Source organism: Zingiber officinale, chromosome 8A (assembly GCF_018446385.1).
Source record: "Zingiber officinale cultivar Zhangliang chromosome 8A, Zo_v1.1, whole genome shotgun sequence".
In the NCBI taxonomy this organism is placed as follows: Eukaryota; Viridiplantae; Streptophyta; class Magnoliopsida; order Zingiberales; family Zingiberaceae; genus Zingiber; species Zingiber officinale.
This window is the reverse complement of record NC_056000.1, coordinates 10149633-10169740: the sequence shown is the minus strand read 5'-3', so window position 1 is coordinate 10169740 and position 20108 is coordinate 10149633. Positions and strand designations below refer to the sequence as shown.

General features: G+C 37.8%; 1 protein-coding gene across 2 annotated transcripts; it reads left to right on the top strand.

Moving 5' to 3' along the window:
- Nucleotides 1-791: 791 nt before the first annotated feature.
- Nucleotides 792-19307, top strand: LOC122012364 (chaperone protein dnaJ GFA2, mitochondrial-like). 2 transcript variants are annotated; one of them, XM_042568883.1, is made up of 18 exons: nt 792-1017; nt 1101-1164; nt 1287-1355; nt 1443-1534; nt 12126-12209; nt 12321-12359; nt 12994-13098; nt 13460-13510; nt 13600-13687; nt 13791-13855; nt 13938-14012; nt 16735-16807; nt 17226-17317; nt 17388-17459; nt 18445-18501; nt 18595-18643; nt 18776-18842; nt 18928-19307. In XM_042568883.1, exons 1-18 carry the CDS (start codon nt 928-930, stop codon nt 19028-19030), a joined length of 1335 nt encoding a protein of 444 aa, XP_042424817.1. In that variant the 5' UTR covers nt 792-927; the 3' UTR covers nt 19031-19307. The 2 variants fall into 2 exon arrangements, with proteins under 2 accessions (XP_042424817.1, XP_042424816.1); XM_042568882.1 differs by having other exon boundaries at nt 1101-1179.
- The last annotated feature ends 801 nt before the right edge of the window (nt 19308-20108 follow it).

The window sequence follows — 20108 nt, the reverse complement described above, 5'->3', positions numbered from 1 at the left end:
GGTATTAACAGTAATTTTATTTTAGATTTCATCAAAATTAATTAGTAAATAATCTAAATTTTAAAATTTTAAATTTCATCATAATTAGTTAGTAAATAATCTAAATTTTTAATAAAATAGCCTGATAAAAAAATTATTGATTTATCAATAAAATTTTTAAATTTATAAATAAATAAATAAACTCATATTATCAAAGCTACTAATCAATTAAATAATTTTAACTTTTCAAAAGTAAACTAAGATTAATAACTCTAAGGTAAAATTAGAACGAAGTTCAATTTTAATAAAAATCAAGCTACCCTTAAATAATTATTCAGGTTGGAAGTTTAGGTCTAATGGATTTCGACTCTATTTATTGTATTTAAATATTTAATATATGACATAATAATAAAAAAAATAGTTTTTTAATTTTTATTAACTTTTTTTTATATATTTTAATTTTTTATTAAAGTTTTAAAAATAAAAATATAGATAAATTTGAAAGATTATTATGAATTTAATGACAAAATTTTTTGGGTTCGATTAAAATAAGAAAAGTTAAGTTTTTATTTTAATTTAGGATTAAAATAGATGGAAATTAGAGTGTCCTTTAGGAAATTTTAAAAATTGGGAAAATATCCTTTAATTTAGCTGGGCGCTTTTAGATCCTAAATTACACTCTCCATCCCTTTATACCCACGTACCCGCCAGGGAGATAGCTGCATGTATACCGTGGTCCCACCCTCTGCTCTCCCAATCAAATAACCATTAATTTCAAAGGCGGCTGGCGGATAAATGACTATAAATAACCTTGGCGTATCGCTAGCCCTAATTCTGTTGTTGAAGTTCACTTCTGAACTGCGCAGGCGTTGCTCTTGCCCACCGGCGCCTGACATATCCCGGTCGTTTCCCAGTCCGTAAGGTGGTGAGAGATTACGGTTGACTCCGATGATGAGGGCCAGAGCTGCCAAGAACTCTTTCTGGCTCGCTCGAAGGTCTCTCGGGTCGAAGCTCGTCGAGGATGCTCCAGTTCCCACGGTGGAAATTTTATCGTGCTGTGATGTTTCTTAGTCCTATGAGTTTCGAATTCGAAAGATGTAATATTTTCGATATTCTTGCAGTTGGGGGAATCCTCTCGCTGGTCGGCGTCTGGAAATCACTGTTCCTCTAGGAGTTTTTTCGATGGTAGGTCCAGAGCAGGTGAAACGACCCTTTTCTTGTTTCCGTTTTCATCTGGAATTAGGACTATTTTGGAACAATATCTTTACTTGAAAATCTCTAGTTTTACGAACTAATTAAATTTGCAGTGAGATCGTTCCGTGAAGCTACGAATGCTAGTACACGCCGGAACTTGTTCCCGAAAAGGTTTTTTCACGGTGAGTCCAAAAACTATTCGTTTTCTGTTTTCCCCCAAATATGTAGGTGTTTTGCCTCGCTCATACCGGGCATTCTGTTATGTGTAGGAACGCAATCACTGTCCGCAAGGGATTATTATGATGTCATTGGTGTTAGTCAGAATGCAAGTGCTGCAGATATCAAGAAGGCCTACTATGCGGTAGGTTTTTGCACCTTAAATGCTTCTTCTGATTTTTGATTTTGTTGCAAGTTATCACCCTTTAACTATAAATTTCACAATTATCTTCTTAAGTTTGGATGTGTAATGTTATTTTTAGTTGGCTTTTCAATGCAAGTATTAATCTTCATTATTGTTTTTTTCCCAATGAATGCTATATCCAATTCATAGGATTCTTCTATAGTGTTGGCTATGCTTAAACTAAATTTTTTGGCATGATACGTGGTGAGGTAGTTGTGCACACAAGGTTTTCCAAGTTCTAATATCACTAGGCTATGTTAAAGTGTCAGTGGACATTTACAACTTCTGGATCAGAAACTGACCTACAATATTATATTATTTTACGTTTGATACACATTTTAAGTTCCTTCCCTGGGACCCCGCATGGTGGGAGCTTTGTGCACCGGACCATCCTTTTTTTTTGTACACATTTTAAGGATCTGGGTCGATGTTTCCTGTCTATGATATTTAGTTGGTAAGCCACTTGTCGAAATGTTAATGTTACAAGTCGTTGAAGACTGTTAACACTTCATTGATCATCGAAAAATTGTGCACATGTTTCACTAGGGAATTCAATTAGAAGCCAGAAGAATAATGACCTTGAGAAAAAGCATAAAAAAATGCTTAAGTTATATTACTTTTATTCTGAAAACCTAGAGGTACATCATGATACATCATCAACCAAATAGTAGTATCTTGTTCAGTATTATTATAGTGTTTCACTGTTGCCACCTGCACGGGTATATTAGCATTGCATAAGTTGTTTAATTCTTAGTTTCTTTTACCAAATAAAATTTCTCAATTTTGGAGTTATAGTGGAGAGTTTTCCAGTCAAATTTTCTGATTTTTGATTTATTATATCTTTGTTTCTGTGCATATCTAATCAATCCCTTTCCCATGGCTATGACTGAGTTAGTGGCACGAAAATTCCATAGGCAATCACTATGCAGCAATTGAATAAGTAACAAGAGTGCCAACACATGCCACTCATACAATTCTCATTTCTATCTATTAGCATAAAGCACAAAAAGAACTAAGAATGAATGTTTATTAAAATTGACATGATAAACATAAAAACTGTTTTCAAACAGATCACTATGTCCGGAACATAGATTATCTAAAAAGTTCATAAATTATTAGTGCAAAATAAAAATAAAAACAAGTGAACAAAAGCTACATAAGTCTAAAAGTATCAAAATACCAATTACAAATACATCTCAGAGTGCCTAGTGCTTCATCTTAGCCCTTGTCTCAAGAATCTAGAGGCAATAATGGAGGATGTTAGCGTAGAGTAGTTGAGTATTAATGCATAAGTAGTATATAATGATAACATGATAGATTAATTAGATAAAGTTCTAGTTATGCCTCCATGTTAAAGTGAATTATTTACATTTTGTTTAGTGTTGAGCATTGGATTTTGGTATTTCCCTTGCTCTTCGATGCTAGTTGGGTGTCTGGTATGACAGCTGTATCAGCTACAGTTGATCAACACATTCAACTGGTCAAATATGTTGCAAACATACTGCCAGCTTATCTTCCAAAATCATCATTATTTTGTTTTACCCAATTGTTACCATTTCTTATTATGTTCACAATCAACATAATTGAAAGTGATAGTATCTTATAGTCAATTCTACTAAATTTATGGTTCATTCCACATATATAAATTATAATGCTATATCAGACATCATTATGAAAGCATATATATCATAAGCCAACTGCCAGTAAAAGTGTAGTAGAAGCGTAGCCTGGTGCACGAAGCTTCTGTTAATACAAGGTCCGGGGAAGGGTTGACCTAAGGTTTACAATTTTTAGTCGTGTCAGACTTTTGATTTATGACCCGAACATAGATTTTGGTACCGTGTTGTGTATACAGTTTCAATACTTTTTTAAATATAAAATATTAATTAAAAAATAGTTTATTAATATTTGATCGCTATAGGTGTTTACTATTGAGTTATATTTGAAATATTGAATGTCGAGCTTAAATTTTAATATTATCTTATGAAATGCTTGTTTCTTATTGGGTAAAAGTCGTTTAGGGTTAATTGAAATCCACCAAGTAGGCATGGTGGATGAGGTAGGTTTAAGCAAGATTTATTTTGATCAGTTTAAAATTAAATCAAATTTATATGTAGAATAATTTAGTTCATTAATAGCAATATATTTTATAAAGTTAGAATTTATATTATGTTTAATTTTTTTCATCTTAATAATTTGTTTCTTGCTACCTCCGTAAAGGTTTTTTTTTTCTCTATGTTTATTTCATGGATAGATAATGAAGGGAAAAGGATTGTTAGAATATTGTAACATAATAACTAGGGGTATTATTGTAATTATGCTCTATATCCTTCTCTATATAAGTCAATAACTCCATGGTGTCTAATACACGGTTTTCTCTTAACATGGTATCAGAGTCAGGTTAAAAGAAAAACCCTAATTTCCTATGTCGTCGCTCTCTTGCGTTTTCTCTTCTCCACCTCCTCCTGACAGCACCCTCTTCGTATTCGCCAACGATCGCGCGATCGTCCTCGACGCGACCCGCAAGCGCGCGATCCGCAGGCTGACTCCCATCCCTGACGGCCAACGAAGCTATCCCGCCTCGGGCTCCTCTGTTCTCCGACAACGATGACATCTCCGATGGTTCTGGGGAAGGTGCGACCTCATCTTAGGGTTCTAGGCGACAACGTCTCCTCAGTGTTCCCTTTCGGCGAAGTAGTTCTGCTCTGGCGTGGCGGATTTCCCTCATCTCCCGATCCTTGTTGAAGAGTGCCGGCTTCAATCTAGGGTTTCATTGCCGCAGTGGTTCTGTTCTCTAAAGGCTTCCTGCCGACGTGGTTTCTAACAGAGGAATCCGGCTGTCCTTCCCTCTTCTCTGGCTATTCTTTCTTCCTCTCTGTCCCTACATCCGAAGATTTCCTTGCCAACGTGGTTGCTAACGCAAGGTGTTCAACAGAAGAGGAGGCCGACAGAGTAGTGAGCATCTTCTTCTCAATTCCAGTCAGTCGTTTCATCTTCATTTCCAGCAAGCTCATCTCTGAGTGCATCACTAAGGCTGCTGTGGACTTTCTGCCGACATGGTTGCGGAAGCAGGGAGTTTTCACCAGAGAAGGGGACAACCAGCGTTCTTCATAGTTCTTTCCAAACTAATCAATGACTACATTCGGCATCCCAAAGTCAGATACCTCAATCTTTACCAACCACATCACTACACTCCTCTCTTCCGAACAGTTGGATGGTAAAAACTACGTCTTTTGGGCATCTCACATTAAGTTTGGCTTGTTAGACAAGGTTATGAGACACATCTCACTCAAACTGAAGATGTTCAAGTCGTCGATCGTCCTCTATGGAAGAAGGTTGACGCTCAGTTGTGTTGTATTATCTGAGCCACCATCCATCCATCTCTTAGGAATGTCTTTCTACTCGCAAAACCTGCAAATCCATTTGGACACAGGCTCAACAACTCTTTACAAACACCTCTCGGTGACTCTATCAAGTATGTGAAGATCTTATGACTATTCTCAGTGCCCATCAAATTAAGGATTCAATGTCAACTTATTTGGGTTCGGTCTATAGCCTTTTTTGTGACTTCAATGAACACTTGAGGCCAGTCTTGTTGAAGAACTTGAAAATCGGAAGAAATTTTTTATGTCCCTAGCTTTATATGGTCTGTCCACATATTATTCTCATGTTCGTGATCAAATCCTGGGCAGCCCCACAGAAGCTACCATGAACAATACTTGGGCATCTCTCCTCCATGTCCCGGCCAAGATCTTGACGATACCTCCTTCCATTCCTGTTGACTCGCTAACTTTGGTCTCGACACAACAACAGACCTCCGTCTCGTAAGGGTGGCAAAGGCCGTCCTTGGTATGATCATTGCCACCGCCCGAGCCACACGATTGATAAGTGCTGGGGTTTGCATGGTCGACCTCCTCGCGCTGCTCAGATCGTTCAGAATTCTATTGCTTCTTCAGCTTACACTTCACAGTTAACACTAGATCCGACCCCACAACCTTCCTATAATGACTTTCTGAAATGGTTTGAGGATTGTTAGACTTCTGATTCCACTGCTACTGTTGACACCCTGGTAATTCCTTTGTTGGCATATCTCTCTCTTCAGGTCCTTACGTTCTTGATTCTGGGGCCACTGATCATATCACTGATAATAAATCTCTATTTTCTTCTCTCACTACTTCTGGTTATTTACCAATTGTCACCATGGCCAATGGTTCTCAAACTGAGTCCAAGGGTATTGGTATTGTTCATCCTTCTTTGTCTCTTTCCATTCATAATGTTCTTTATGTTCCCGGAGCTCCCTTTAATTTATTGTCAATAAGTCAACTTACTCGGTCTCTTGATTGTGTTATTTCTTTTACTAAAATGTTTGTTTCCTTACAGGACCGGAGTACGAGGAGGATGATTGGCTTCGGATGTGTCTCATGGACTTTATCGGCTTCAACAACCCTCTCTTGTTGGTTCGCCGGCGGCATCTCCACTTCTTATTCATGCTCATTTGGGACATCTAGGTCTTGATAAGTTGAAACAATTACATCCTAGTCTTTCTCACTTAGAGTATTTGTCCTGTGAGTCGTGTCAGTTAGGTAAACATGTTCGTAGTTCTTTTTCTCCTCGCACTATGAGTCGGGCTATGCCTCCCTTTGTTTTGGTTCATTCTGATGTTTGGGGTCCGAGTCGTGTTTCTTCTACATTGGGATCACGATATTTTGTTCTTTTATAGATGATTTTTCCCGTTATACATGGTTATATCTGATAAAGGAACTTTCATAATTGTTTCTATTTTTCAATCTTTTTTTCATGAAATCAAAACTCAGTTTGATATTTCTCTTCGAACTTTGCAAAGTGATAATGCACGCGAGTATCTTTCTATTCAATTTCGTTCTTTCTTGGCATCTCATGGTGTACTGCATCACGCGTCTTGCCCTCATACCTCTCAACAGAATGGGGTTGCAGAATGCAAGAATCGTCATCTCCTTGAGATCACTTAGATTCTTCTTCTCCATTCTCATGTTCCTCATCAGTTTTAGGGTGATGTCGTACTTACTGTGTGTTATCTCATCAATCGCATGTCTTCCTCCACTCTCCAGGGTAAAATACCTCATCATATCCTCTACCCTCATCATCCTCTTCATCTTTTACCATCTCGGATCTTTGGTTCTATATGTTTTGCTCATGATCTTGATTCTAGCATTGATAAACTCTCTCCTCGGTCTCATAAATGTGTTTTCCTTGGATATCCACGATCTCAGAAAGGGTACAAGTGTTATTCCCCTACTCTTCGTCGGTACTTCATCTCTACAGATGTCACATTCTTTGATTCAGTTTCATTTTTTGGGCCTTCCGTTTCCCAGTCCGAGGTTTCTCCCTCTCCACCTGCACCGGTGACTATCTTTTATCCTCCGGAGGTGCCTCTATCATCCCCAGCCTCATCTCCTCCTTTGTAGGTTTATCAGCGTCGTCCTCGTCCTGCTTTGCCGCCGTCCGACATTGACACTGCAGTGGACACATCTTTGGAGCCAAGTCCTTCGCCATTTTCTCCGGTCCCATCTCCTAACTCTGATATTCCTATTGCACTTCGAAAGGGTATGCGCTCCACTCGTAATCCTTCTCCTCACTATGTTTCTTTGAGTTATCATTGTCTTTCTCCTTCCTATTATTTTTGTCTTTCTTCCTTGTCATTTGTTTTTCTTCCTAAGACTGTAGTTGATGCCTTTGCCCATCTAGGATAGAAACAGACTATGCTCGATGGAATTTGTGCTTTACAGAGTAGTGGGATTTGGGACCTCGTTCCTTTACTACCTGGGAAGTCAGTTGTTGGTTGTCGATGGGTGTATACGGTGAAGGTTGGTCCAGATGGTATGGTTGACAGACTTAAGACGTGTCTCGTCGCTAAAGGTTATACTTAGATCTTCGTATTGGATTATGGGGATACTTTTTCTCCTGTTGCCAAGATGTCTTCTGGACGCCTATTCCTGTCAATTGCTGCGATTCGTCATTGGCCTCTTTATCAGTTGGACATCAAAAATGCATTCTTACATGGTGATCTACTCGAGGAAGTCTACATGGAGCAACCTCAGTGTCTTGTTGCTCGGGAGAAGTCTTCTAGTTTTGTATGTCGCTTGCGGAAATCTTTATATGACCTCAAGCAATCACCCAGAGCATGGTTCGGTAGATTTAGTACTGTAATTCAACAGTTTGGCATGACTCAGAGCGAGGTTGACCATTCTGTCTTTTATCGCCACTCATTTACTGGTTGCATCTACGTAGTGGTTTATGTTTATGATATTGTCATCACAGGTAGTGATCATCTTGGGATTTCATAGGCGAACAATATCTTTTTAAACATTTCTAGACAAAGGACTTCGGCAAACTCAAATATTTCTTGGGAATAGAAGTAGCACAGTCTAAACAGGGGATCTTCATATCCCAAAGGAAATATGCAATGGATATTCTGGAAGAAACAGGAATGTTAAACTGAACCCTATGGATCCTAATGTTAAGTTCCTGCCAAATCAGGGGAGCCTCTTCCAGATTTTGAACGGTACATGCGATTAGTAGGGAAACTAAGCTACCTTACTGTTACTCGTATGGATATCTTATTTGCGGTAAGTGTAGTAAGTCAGTTTCTCAACTCTCCATGTAAAAAACATTGGGATGTTCTGACTCACATTATTCAATATACGCACCAGGAATGGGTCTTTTGTATGCAGACAAAGGACATACTCGAGTCATAGGGTACTCTGATGCAGATTGGGCAGGATCTCCCACTGATAGAAGGTCCACTTCTGGGTTTTGTATATTTGTCGAAGGTAACTTTGTTTCTTGGAAAGCAAAAAGCAGAATGTTGTGGCAAGATCCAGTGCAGAGGCAGAGTATTAGGCAATGGCCATAACTAGTTAAGAGCTTATATGGCTAAAACGGTTGCTTCAGGAACTCAGGTTTGGGGAGGTTACACAAATGTCACTTATATGTGCCAACCAGGCTGTCATGCATATTGCCTCGAACCCAGTTTTTCACGAGTGGACAAAGCATATTAAAGTTGATTGTCACTTTGTTAGAGAGAAAGTCATATAAGGAGAAATATCTACTAGTTTTTTCAACTCACATGATCAACTAGTAGATATATTCACTAAGTCACCGAGAGGTTCCCGAATTGACTACATATGCAACAAGTTGGGTACGTATGATCTATATTCTTCAGCTTAAGGGAGAGTGTTAGAATATTGTAACATAATAACTAGGGGTATTATTATAATTATGCTGTATATCCTTCTCTATATAAGTCAATAATTCCGTGGTGTCTAATACACAGTTTTCTCTTAACAAGGATAATTATCTTAAAAAGTTATTTACCTTGTGAAGATCTAAAGGAAAGAAAAAAAAAGTTAAGTCCTTAACGAGTATTTTTTTCTCTTTGTTTACCTTCTTGTACGGGAGGGAAAAAATTAATAAATGAAAGTGGGGAAAAATTAACAAGGAAGAAAAAAAATAATGGATTAGAGGAAAAAACTTAAGAAGGAGAAATTAATAGAAATGAATTACTATCGAAAAAAGTAAAATTTCAATCTAAAATTAAAGAAAATAGTAAAAATTAAATGACGGCTATTTCCTTTAAAGGCTGTTGCAAGGTTGTGATAGGGTTGTGACAGCCTCCACGACAACACGGAGGTCCCTGCAGGGTCACGATAGCCTCTGCGACCTCACGGAGGCCCCGTGGTCACGATAGCCTCGTGATTCTGGTTGGCGGGTGGAACGTTAAATAACATTAAATTTCACCTGTGTTGACTAGCACGATATAATATTTAATTTCATGGTTGGATTTCAACGGGTTTATTGTACACAACCTTATCCTCCATTGCAAGAAATTGTTGTTGTGACTCTAACCCGCGACCACAAAGTTACACAACAGCCCTATTGTCAATAAAAGTGTAGTAGAAACATTAATATAATTTGACAGCATGAAATATCAAGTTATCAACTCACCAGGCAATTTGAATCCACTATAAGGTTATATAGGAAACTAAAAGTTATGAGTCAACTCAAGCAAATGGGATAGGATCTGAATTAAGTGTAGCTCTTTGTCGATTAGAGTACCAGCTATGATGGCTAGAATGACAAGCCATCATAGAAGATACCTCACCTTGGTTCCAAACAATAGCGAGATGTGTATGTCACTTCAATAGGAAGTTTGATGCCCACAGGAAATTTCTAATAGTCAGCAAAGTTTGCTGTTCTAATCACAAAGAAGGCAAAAATTAGGTGAAACAGAAAGGGAATAGAAGAAAGAAATTCAGCAACAAGAGGTCTGTATCAACATTTATGGGAGATGCAAAGCTCACTGTGGAAAATATAATTGTACCACTACTGCTCATGCCTAAAAACTCCTACTCATTGCTAATATGAGAAAGGAGAGGGAGGGTGAGGAACATGGGAGAGCAAGGAGAGGAAGAGACATGGTTTGGGGAGGGTTTTGCTTTTGTGATTACCTCGCCCAAGTCACTATTGTTTGGTGTTGCTGCTTAACTTTCTGCCTGGATGCTATTCAATGCTTGTGCCATGGAAACATATTGCTGATGAAAGGGGACAGTAAGGTGAGAAAAAAACTGACTAGTTACTAGTTAGAGAAATGAAAATGGGGAATCTTACATTTTACCACTGAACAACCTCGAGTTTCTGCTTAACAAAAAAGAAGTCAACTACAAATATTTTTTCTGCCTGCGCATAAGGGGCTCCCAAGTTGGGCACAAGGAAAAAAAACATTGGGTGAGGATTTGATCAGGCAAAAGGGATAAAGAGGGTGTGCTTGTTGTTGGAGAAGAAGGGTCATGTCAAAACCTCACGTTTGCACTGCCAACAATGCTTAGGCAAGACCGCCACCTTTGGTGCTATTGATCACTACTGTTGCTGCTCAACTCACATATGCAAGTGTGGAGGCTCATGTAGGAGAATAAAAAGCGGAAGCTGAACTCGCTGTGGAAAGCCTGAAAACGTAAGGGGGGAAACTTTGTCGTGCCCAGTAGGGATATGCCATTGAGATCTTTTCAACTGGTATCAAAAGTCGGTCTCTAATTGAAGATGAACCTGTTCGAACCAGAAATCAACAGACGCTGGGCACGTGGCGCTCCCTGGCTCGCTGATGTAGATCTCCGACTGGTGGCGCGATGCTCCGGCTAACCTGCACAGAAGTCGGGCCGGGAAGGGGGTTCCCGGCGACGACCCTCCGACGCTCAAGTCAGGTAAATTACGATGAACAAGGTGGCTCCCAAAGTCTCAGAGTACGTACCTAGAATCCTCCGTCGGTGAAACCTGAGGTTCTTTATATAGAGCTGTGAAAGGTTTGGGCACGCGTACCAAGGTGCATAAGTGTCCTCTGTCCTATCCTAGGTATGCGTCTGTCAGAAAGCTTACCTGTCCTTTCCTAGGTACGCGGCTGTTCGCTACAGTCAAAGCATGCCCTCGATGGGACAGCAGAATCCCCTGTCACAAGATTTGGAGCATGGCACACACGTGAAACCTACAGGTTGTCAAAGAAAGAAATCCTCTGGCCTTTTCCTTTGCTCCAAACTTGTAGTCCGAGCGGACAGATACCTAAACATCCGACCGGACATCCGCAGTGGTTTACTTGTGCTTTGTGGAGACTAACAAACAGGGGTGCTTTATGACTGCGGTCGGTCAAAAGGTCAGCTCGGTCCATGACCTTTTTAACTGAGCGTCGGAACCCCGATTTGACAGGGTGCCTCCCAACTATAAATGCGAGCCGGCCGGACCCTTCCGGGTACTCGATTCCATCGGCCGGCCGGCAGTCCAATCGGACCGGCCGTCTACGGCCGTCCGTCCGGTCGGACCACACTCTCCTCTGGGTGGGCGGCTGTTCCGGTGACTTCCACTTGGCGTTGACTTTGCAAGAAAAAGGGGGGGGCCCACTCTTACTACCGGATCAGAAGACAAAGTGCGCTCTAGCATCGCAATTTTTTACCAAAGATTGTGGAGGTTGCCAAGTCTGTGATTTCAAAGTTGCAATAGGGAGGGGTGAGAGGAGTTTGTGAACGAAAGAGAGGGAGGGAGAAAGTTTGTCCTGTGAAGATATTTTAAGGATCAGGTTACTGGGTATGCCTGTCTGGGGGTTTAAAAGAAACAGTATATAACAGCACTTCTATTTTTAGTTGATTTTGTGTTGAAAAACTCTCATTGTTTTTAAGCTTTTGTTCTCAGTAAACTGACTCTGTTTTGTTCAAGACATACTGAATTGTAGGGATGTACAAATCCTTACGATTAATAATCAATACCACATCCTTTGAGTAGGCCTGAAAATGCTTGTTAGCTGATACATGGACATTAATCCATTAATCCCATCAATGGGGACCTGATGGAATTAAGCCATGGTGATGAATGTGTCGAGTTGAGAATCTCCATTTGTCATTTGACAGTATTAGTCATTTGCTGGAGTAAGATATTTGCAGAAGCTCACCATGGCATTTTCTCTATGGTCTAATGTCATGGAGTCTTTTCACTATCCTCATTTTGTATAAGCACTTGTGCATTCTCTCTGCAGCTTGCTAAGAAACTTCATCCTGACACCAACAAGGATGATGCTAATGCAGAAAGGAAGTTCCAAGAAGTTCAGCGTGCATATGAGGTTACTCAATCTTCGACAGTCTTTGACATATTTTGTCAATTGTTTTATTCCAATTGTTAATTACTTTCTATTAAATTTCATGAGAGAAAGCTGAAATCTATCCTTTCACAGGTATTGAAAGACGAAGACAAACGGAGACTATATGATCAGGTGATTGTTCTGTCTTCCTTGCATGTCGTTTCTATTCTATCCTTGATGGAATATACTTGTGATGCTCTTGATGTTGTATGGCCTATTGAATGTGTCTTTTTCTCTAATTATCTTTGGCATTACTATTACTTGGGTGAAGTATGGTATAAAGAGTAAAATATTTAGTGAAAGCTTATCTAGATTATGGTAACATGAAGATATGAAGATGAGTGGAGTGTCTAGTCTACTATAGTGATCAATATTTCAAAGTCTACTGATCAGGTCGATAGTTTTGAATTGCAACTAGATTCTTTCCCGTAGAAGCAGTCCCCACTAAATCTTCTGTATGTTAAGTAATAGATAGGCAACCTGAGTTTTACAGTAATCACTTCAAAATATTAAAAATGAGCATTTGTGAAAGTGGATAGACAAAATGTTTTGTGATAACAAAACTCATCGGACATGAATTTTGATGTATAAACATTGGGAAATATAAAAAAATGCTAGCTTATTATGGAATTTAGTATTCTCCCATATTGTTCTTTTTTATCTTAAGATATTGCTAATTTCGACCAGTTCTTCATGAAATTTGGCGATCATTCAATTGTTACATGCCATTCTTTCTGGTCTTATATTGATAAACATGATCTAACAGGTTGGTCCTGATGCATATGAACAAGCTGCTTCAGGCAGTGGACCTGATGGACCTGGTCCATTTGGTACAGGATTTGCAAATCCATTTGGTTTTGGCATGGAAGATGTATGTATACTTTTCTCCATGTCTTTCTGTCTCAAGTGAATGTTTTGTTTCACGATAACTCATACTGTACTAATATAACTCCTGTTACACTTAGGTATATAAAGATGATTCCCTTGACCAATTAGATTGCTATATCAGTGTGTTTAAATTGTTGCATGTCCACTATTAGCCAAAATTGTCTGTCTTTGTGTGTGTAACGGTGCATCTGTATCTGTATCTGTATCCTTCACAACTCTGTTTATTTCGTTTGATGCATCAGCTCTGTATGTTTCTGAAGGTCAGATTCAGTGACATGTCTATAGGTTTAATAGTTGAGTATCTCGATAGTAGGCCTGACTGATTATTCTGGTTATGAAACCAGCTGTTCAAAGACATTTTTGGAAACAGAGATTATGGAGGAGCAGATATGAAGGTTTCCTCTGTTCCCATAGTCCTGTTACATCTAAATTTCCACGGCAAATAACCTGTTGCTGAACCTATTTGTTGTGTTTTGTTCGGAAGGTTTCTCTTGAAATATCATTTATGGAAGCAGTTCTAGGGTGCAAAAAAACAGTTGTATTTCAAGCTCCTGTAAATTGCGAATCTTGTGGTATGGGATTTTCTGCCCTCAAAGTATTGCCATTTCCAGCAATTGAACTTCAGCTGTTAACCATGTAATGCACGGTTGACATTCTTTTTACCTCTATCTGCAGGTGGGTCTGGGGTCCCTCCTGGAACCAGACCAGAGACATGTAAGCCTTGCAAAGGCTCAGGAATGGTTAGATTATATTAAAATACTTGTTTATAAACATTTGTAATGTCATTTTCCTACAGTTAACTGTTATGCTTTATATTGTCAGGTTGTCTCACAAAATGGCCCCTTCATGCTTCAGACAACATGTTCCAGTTGTGGGGGATCTGGAAAAACTGTAAAGGTGATCATATTGTTCTGAAATTGGTTTCAGATTAAACCCTTGGTTTCGCTACCCAGCAAATGTTGAATGATTTCTCTTCTTAAAGTTATTATAAAAACTTCAAATTGTAGAGGATTGTCAAACTGTTTTCCTGGAAAACTGCCTGAGATAGGTATGCCAAAATTTCCATCTAGCCAACATCTAGCTAAGATAACTTTTAACAATAGGCATCGTCTAGAAAGTGACTAAGTTTTACAAGAGTTGTCCAAAAATACAGTACGAGATGATCATTGAAAGTTTGATGCATGAGCCATAAAACATTCTATAGGAAGGATTCTGATGTATCAAGGAAATTCACACTGAGAGTCTGAGATACTCCTTGTAAGTTAGATGCATGATAAGTAAAAGCATAAAACATTGTGAGATTAAGAATTGGGTTGCATGGTGTCTATGATTATGATTATGGTCATGTGTTATTTGTTGTAATGATACTATAAGCCTTTCAAATCCTCGTTATAATTTGGCAACTGAAGGTGGATGCTGGAGTGATTGGTTGGCTACTTATCTAGTGGTGAGGATAGGTGGTGTCCCCTTCTCATTTGATGATCTAGAAAGAAAAGCTAAGTACTGAGCTGGAGACAACAGTCTCTTGCCTTTCTCAAGTAGAATAAGGTATATTAAATACTGAAGAAATAGAATTATGGTAGGCTTGCTTGTTTATTTTTCTTGTAGAATAACTATTTCTTTCATAGCCATGCTCCTCGGTTATAGGGTTATAGGGATGGTTGGGAAAGTTACTATGTGCATGACCAGGTGCATCCTTTCCCTTTTTTTATTAACCAAAGCTACATCATGGGGATAAAGCTGAGGATATTAGTGCGTCTAACTTTTGCCCCCAAGTAGTGCTTGTCCTGACCTAAGCAAGATGCCTAAGTGGTGAGATTTCAACCTTGCAAAAAAGGGGTCCTTGGAGGTGCCAATCTTATGATGATAAAATCTATTTGTTATGCCCTTGTGGTAGGAAAGGTAACCTTATCTGAGGTGCACTTGTGCAAGCCCATAGAATGTATCCTAGGTTAGCACATAAAAAAGGGCAACCCGGTGCACGAAGCTCCCGTCATGCGAGGTCCCAGGGAAGGATCCATTGTACGCAGTCTTACCCTGCTTTTTGCAAGAGGTTGTTTCCAAGATTCGAACCCGTGACCTTTAGATCACATGGCGACAACATTACCGTTGCCCCAAGGCTCCCCTTCATCCTAGGTTAGCACATGGCAGAAAATAATCTGATCAAATGTGTTCATGTAGCAGTTGATGGAAATGGTTTGAGGTGTACTTGTAGCAACTTGTATGTGATCCTTAGCAAGCCAATCTTGATTGTATGCAATTAGAAGGTTATGGTGCAATCCATGGTTTGAAATATTATTTTGAACTAGGGTTTTGGTCCCCAGCCAAAACAAAAATGTGTCATGTCAGGCATGTTGACACACAATTTCAAAAGTACCAAGAGGAACGAATTGAGGAAGATCTGAAGAAGGGGAATAGAAGGAATCAACTTTGCAGAAACCTTCGTTACGCTCGTGCCTTACAGAAGGTGACATCACTAGCATAAACTCCATCACCATTGCTCACAGAACTTGTAGTCACAGAGTTGGGCAGTACTCATAAATTGTTGACGGACATCAGTTGTAGACGTTGCTTGCAGAGGTCGTTCATGAACATTGCTTTCAGAACTGGAAGTTGCTCATGAACGTTGCCTGGAAGCTTTGTTTTGATTAGGTTTTGCATGCCAGTTTGCAGGCAGGGTTTTGCGTGACACTTGGTAGGCAGAACGATGTCTCATCTATTCCAACCTGGCATGGAATGAATTTTTAAACCAGTGTAATCACTTATCTTATTGTCAAGAAAAGGACAGTCTTTGATTCTAATTGATATTAGAATATGGTCAGCTGGTCATTTAGATCTATAGTTTTGAATAACTGATCTACTGTCGAAATTGGTATTACCTAAGGTATCACTTTAAGCTACTGTCCCTTCTTGCCTGTACACCCCGTCACATCTACTAGGTTATTAGTCCTTATATAAGTTTTTGGTTGTTAGTTTTGTTGCTTAATCTTATAGATGATGACAACATATTAATTGTCATCTTGACATTAAGGAGCAGTTTTTAATCGTGAATAGGATAGTTAAAAACCTTCTTATGGTGGAACTTGACAAAAGCCTTTATTCTGATTTTATTTGGCAGTATACAATTCTAATCAATATAACTGAAATGGGACTGTTAAGATAGATACATGTGCTAGTTAAAAATGATAGGATAGGAAATGATGCCATCATAAAAAGAACAGAAAAAAAAAGTGTAGCTTCAATCTATAAGGATAAAATGAGGAAAATCATGTAAGAAGGTATCGAGTATCAACACCTTCCAAGATAAATTTTGTAACTCAACTATGATAACATGAGGAAGTGAAACTGTGAATATTTTGTTAGAAACACTAAGAAGACATTTGATTTTGAATGCCCTTGGTTTTAGCAAAGAAATTGCTTTACATATGTCTGAATACTGGAAAAAGCTCCAGATTAATTGCCAAAAAAGTATGAGTTGGTTATCTCTTATTCCTGCTATTGCTTTATTCAACAATGGAATCTCATTCTTTTATGTTGTCAAAATTTTTCTTACTTTTACCTTTCAAAGCAAATTCCTAGCTGACAAGTCTTTGTTTTTCCTATTTTCCATTGTCTGCAGAGCCTGTGTAAGATGTGCAAAGGAAATAGAGTTGTGAAAGGAACAAAATCAGTCAAGGTGGATGTGATGGCTGGTGAGTTTAGAAGTTTTATTTTTCGCAGTCAACATGACAATATATGGTGAATGCCATATTGGAAGATACTTGCCCTGACTAGACACCTGTTATTACCTCACATGTTATTTTTTGCTGTTTGTCTTCCCAAACTTGCTTCTACGATGCCACTATTATATTAATTTCTCATTCTTAAAAAGAATCCAGAAATTCAAGATTGTCAAATTTATCAGGAGACTTTTTTGCTTTTAATTAAATATTCTTTGTTGATCTAATATCTGAACACTTACCAGTGGCAGCATAACTCCCTATTAACAGAGTTGGTAAAATACACAAAGCTAACTATGCTTTCTAGTGGTGGTTACTGGTCTGTGTAATTAAAATATTTTCTTGCATAATTCAAATATGGTGATTCTTATTTATTTACATATTAATGCAGGTGTGGATGATAATGAAACTATAAAAATGTATAGAAGTGGTGGGGCGGATCCTGAGAGCAATCAACCTGGTGACCTTTATGTTACTATCAAGGTGAGTAACATGTTTAAATTTAATCCTGTACTTAAATGTATCAGAGAACATTCTTAAAGTGCTGTTTTAGGTTCGGGAGGATCCTGTCTTCCGCAGGAACAAAGCTAATATTCATGTGGATGCTGCCATAAGTGTCACTCAGGTACCTAGTAAAGCACTTTGATTGTAAAACATAGTGCTATATTTCTTACTGTGCTTATCTTGTTCAAGCATTGTTTGGGGATCTAAAATGGATATCGTGTGCTTTCCATTTCTAAAGGACCTAATCTTTATTGACCTTGTCATGGTGTGGTGCTACCAAAATTCAAAACCTATAACCTGTGCTACCAAAATTCAAATTCTATAACCTTTTATTGAATCCGGATTGATTGTTTTCATGTAATCCATAGCATTACAAATGAGAGGGAACTAGGAAGCAATTGTGAATTACATTAAATTATGTTACATTATTAAATGGGGCGAGTTAGATTTAATAGCAAAACTTAATTCCCCTACCACCACTGATGAATTGTGTTAGGCATTACTTTGTAATGATCTCTCGCCACAGTTTGAGAGTAGAAATGCCAGTTCAGTTGCAGAAGCTGGATGAGGCTGAGAGCACAAGGAGCTAAGTTGTGTTTTGGACCTAGAAGAGTTCATCAATCTGAACCATTGGAGCTTAGATGTTGAAAATTTACAAGAGCCTTTTCTGAAGGGGAGTCAATCTAGATGAGTAACTGTATCTGCTCCTCTGCAACAAAGCGGCTACGTGCTACTTGTATACTCGGGAATTCTGATTTGTCTGCCATTATTATCTGTCATTATATACATCTTTGATGCATTGGTACATGCTTTGAGAAGCTAGCTGCATGTTGGTTGCTCTTCAGATTTGGCAATAAAGAAGAGTTATAGGTGAAAAAAGAGTACCTATATATTAAGATATATTGGTTGTCTGCATGTTGGAAGTTATAAGAACAAATGCATCTGGTTATGCATCTTATGCTAAATACTATCAACTGGAAACAATACCTTTTGTAGTTTTTTGAACACAATTGACTTAAGCAGTCAGAAGCTGCTCTCCCTTTGCCTTCTTTCTTTGAACCTTTGCTGTGCTTGAAAAGTATATGTTAATATGTTAAAACTCGCAGGCAATACTAGGAGGTACCATTCAAGTGCCAACTCTCACAGGAGACGTAGTCGTAAAGGTTTGTGGGATGGGGCTTTCTTAGAAGGATTTTCATATTGTTATGATATAAATAGGCAAAGGGTATTGCGCTAATAATGAGTGATGGCTGCAGGTTAGGCCTGGTACTCAGCCTGGTCAGAAGGTCGTCTTAAAGGGGAAAGGTAATAAAAACAGCAGCCTTTGGCAAATATTATATCTTTAATCGTCTTGATTAAAGAGCTCATAAGTGGTACCAACAACCTTAGGTTCCCTTGTGATAGAGATAGAAGATTAAAACTATATGTTGGTTGCAGGATTGAAAACAAGGAATGGATCTTCCTACGGTGACCAATGTGTGCATTTTAATGTCACAATTCCGGCGTATGTTTCTTTTCTTTCTTTCTACGTTCTATTGCCTCACTTATTGTTAGTGATTGTTTGGTTGTATATTTTGTCTATTGCCCAGGAACCTAACACAGAAACAGCGTAAGCTGATTGAGGAGTTTGCAAAAGAGGAGCAACGTGATTATGAAAAGGATGAAGCTGCTCCTGCTAGAGCGTCTGGATAACTTACCAATCATTCATGGAATTATTTCGGCTTAAACAAGGTAATCTTTTTTTACGTGCCATGTAGGTTTGGGCGACTTTTCCAATTTTGTCGTCGCCTAATTTAAATGGATTTGTAATTGTACCAGTGTGTTCGCTGGTATAAAACAGGATCACTATTCTGAATTAGATATTTATGTTTCTTTTCGGATCGTTTGTGTAGCAGGATAGAATTTCTGGTTTGTGAAAAGCAATATATACATATTATATAGGTCGGAATAGTCAAATCTTTTGTTCGCAGCCGTTGGAGTTTTCATCTAAGGACATCCCAAATCGTCATATTATTGTCGCATAAAAATCAATTACTCGTCATTATCAAAAAATATAATAATAATAATAAATATAATTTATTTATAGGTCCTATATTATCAAATTATATATTTTTATTAATTATTTATTAGTAGTCCTGCTCGCGTTATTGATTTTGAGAGAAAAATATAGTTTTGAAATTTGACTATTATTTTTAAAATAAAACTTTTTAAATCTTGTGTTATTGTATTAAAAAAATTTATATAAACGATATGAAGGGAAGTTTTGACGTAATAATAAAGTTATTATTTTGTGATTAAAAAATAATAGGTTCGAATCTTCTTGTAAAAAATAAGATAAAGTTGTATAGAATAGATAATGAGTTCGAATCCTGAAAATAAATTTTTATAAAAATATAAGATAAAATTGTAGACAATAGATTGCGAGAACTTCTTGTATCATGTTAGTTTTTTATATATATAAAAAATTTGATATGAATATTGATATTAAAATATTAGTATGATTTGATATATTTTAATATATAAATAATATATTAAAGTTTTAATATTTATTTCCACGTCTAATTTTGTCTTCTTATTTTTATTTTTTACATTTTACGTAAAAAAACATTTCTAGCAATAGTAGTTTAATCTAATAATAAATTAAACATGAAAATAATTATTTAATATGTAATCTTATCTAATATAATATAGAAACACTAGATACTAAAAAAATACATTCCTTTATTAGAATATCAGCACCGAACCGTTCAACGAAAGAAAAGGAAAAACC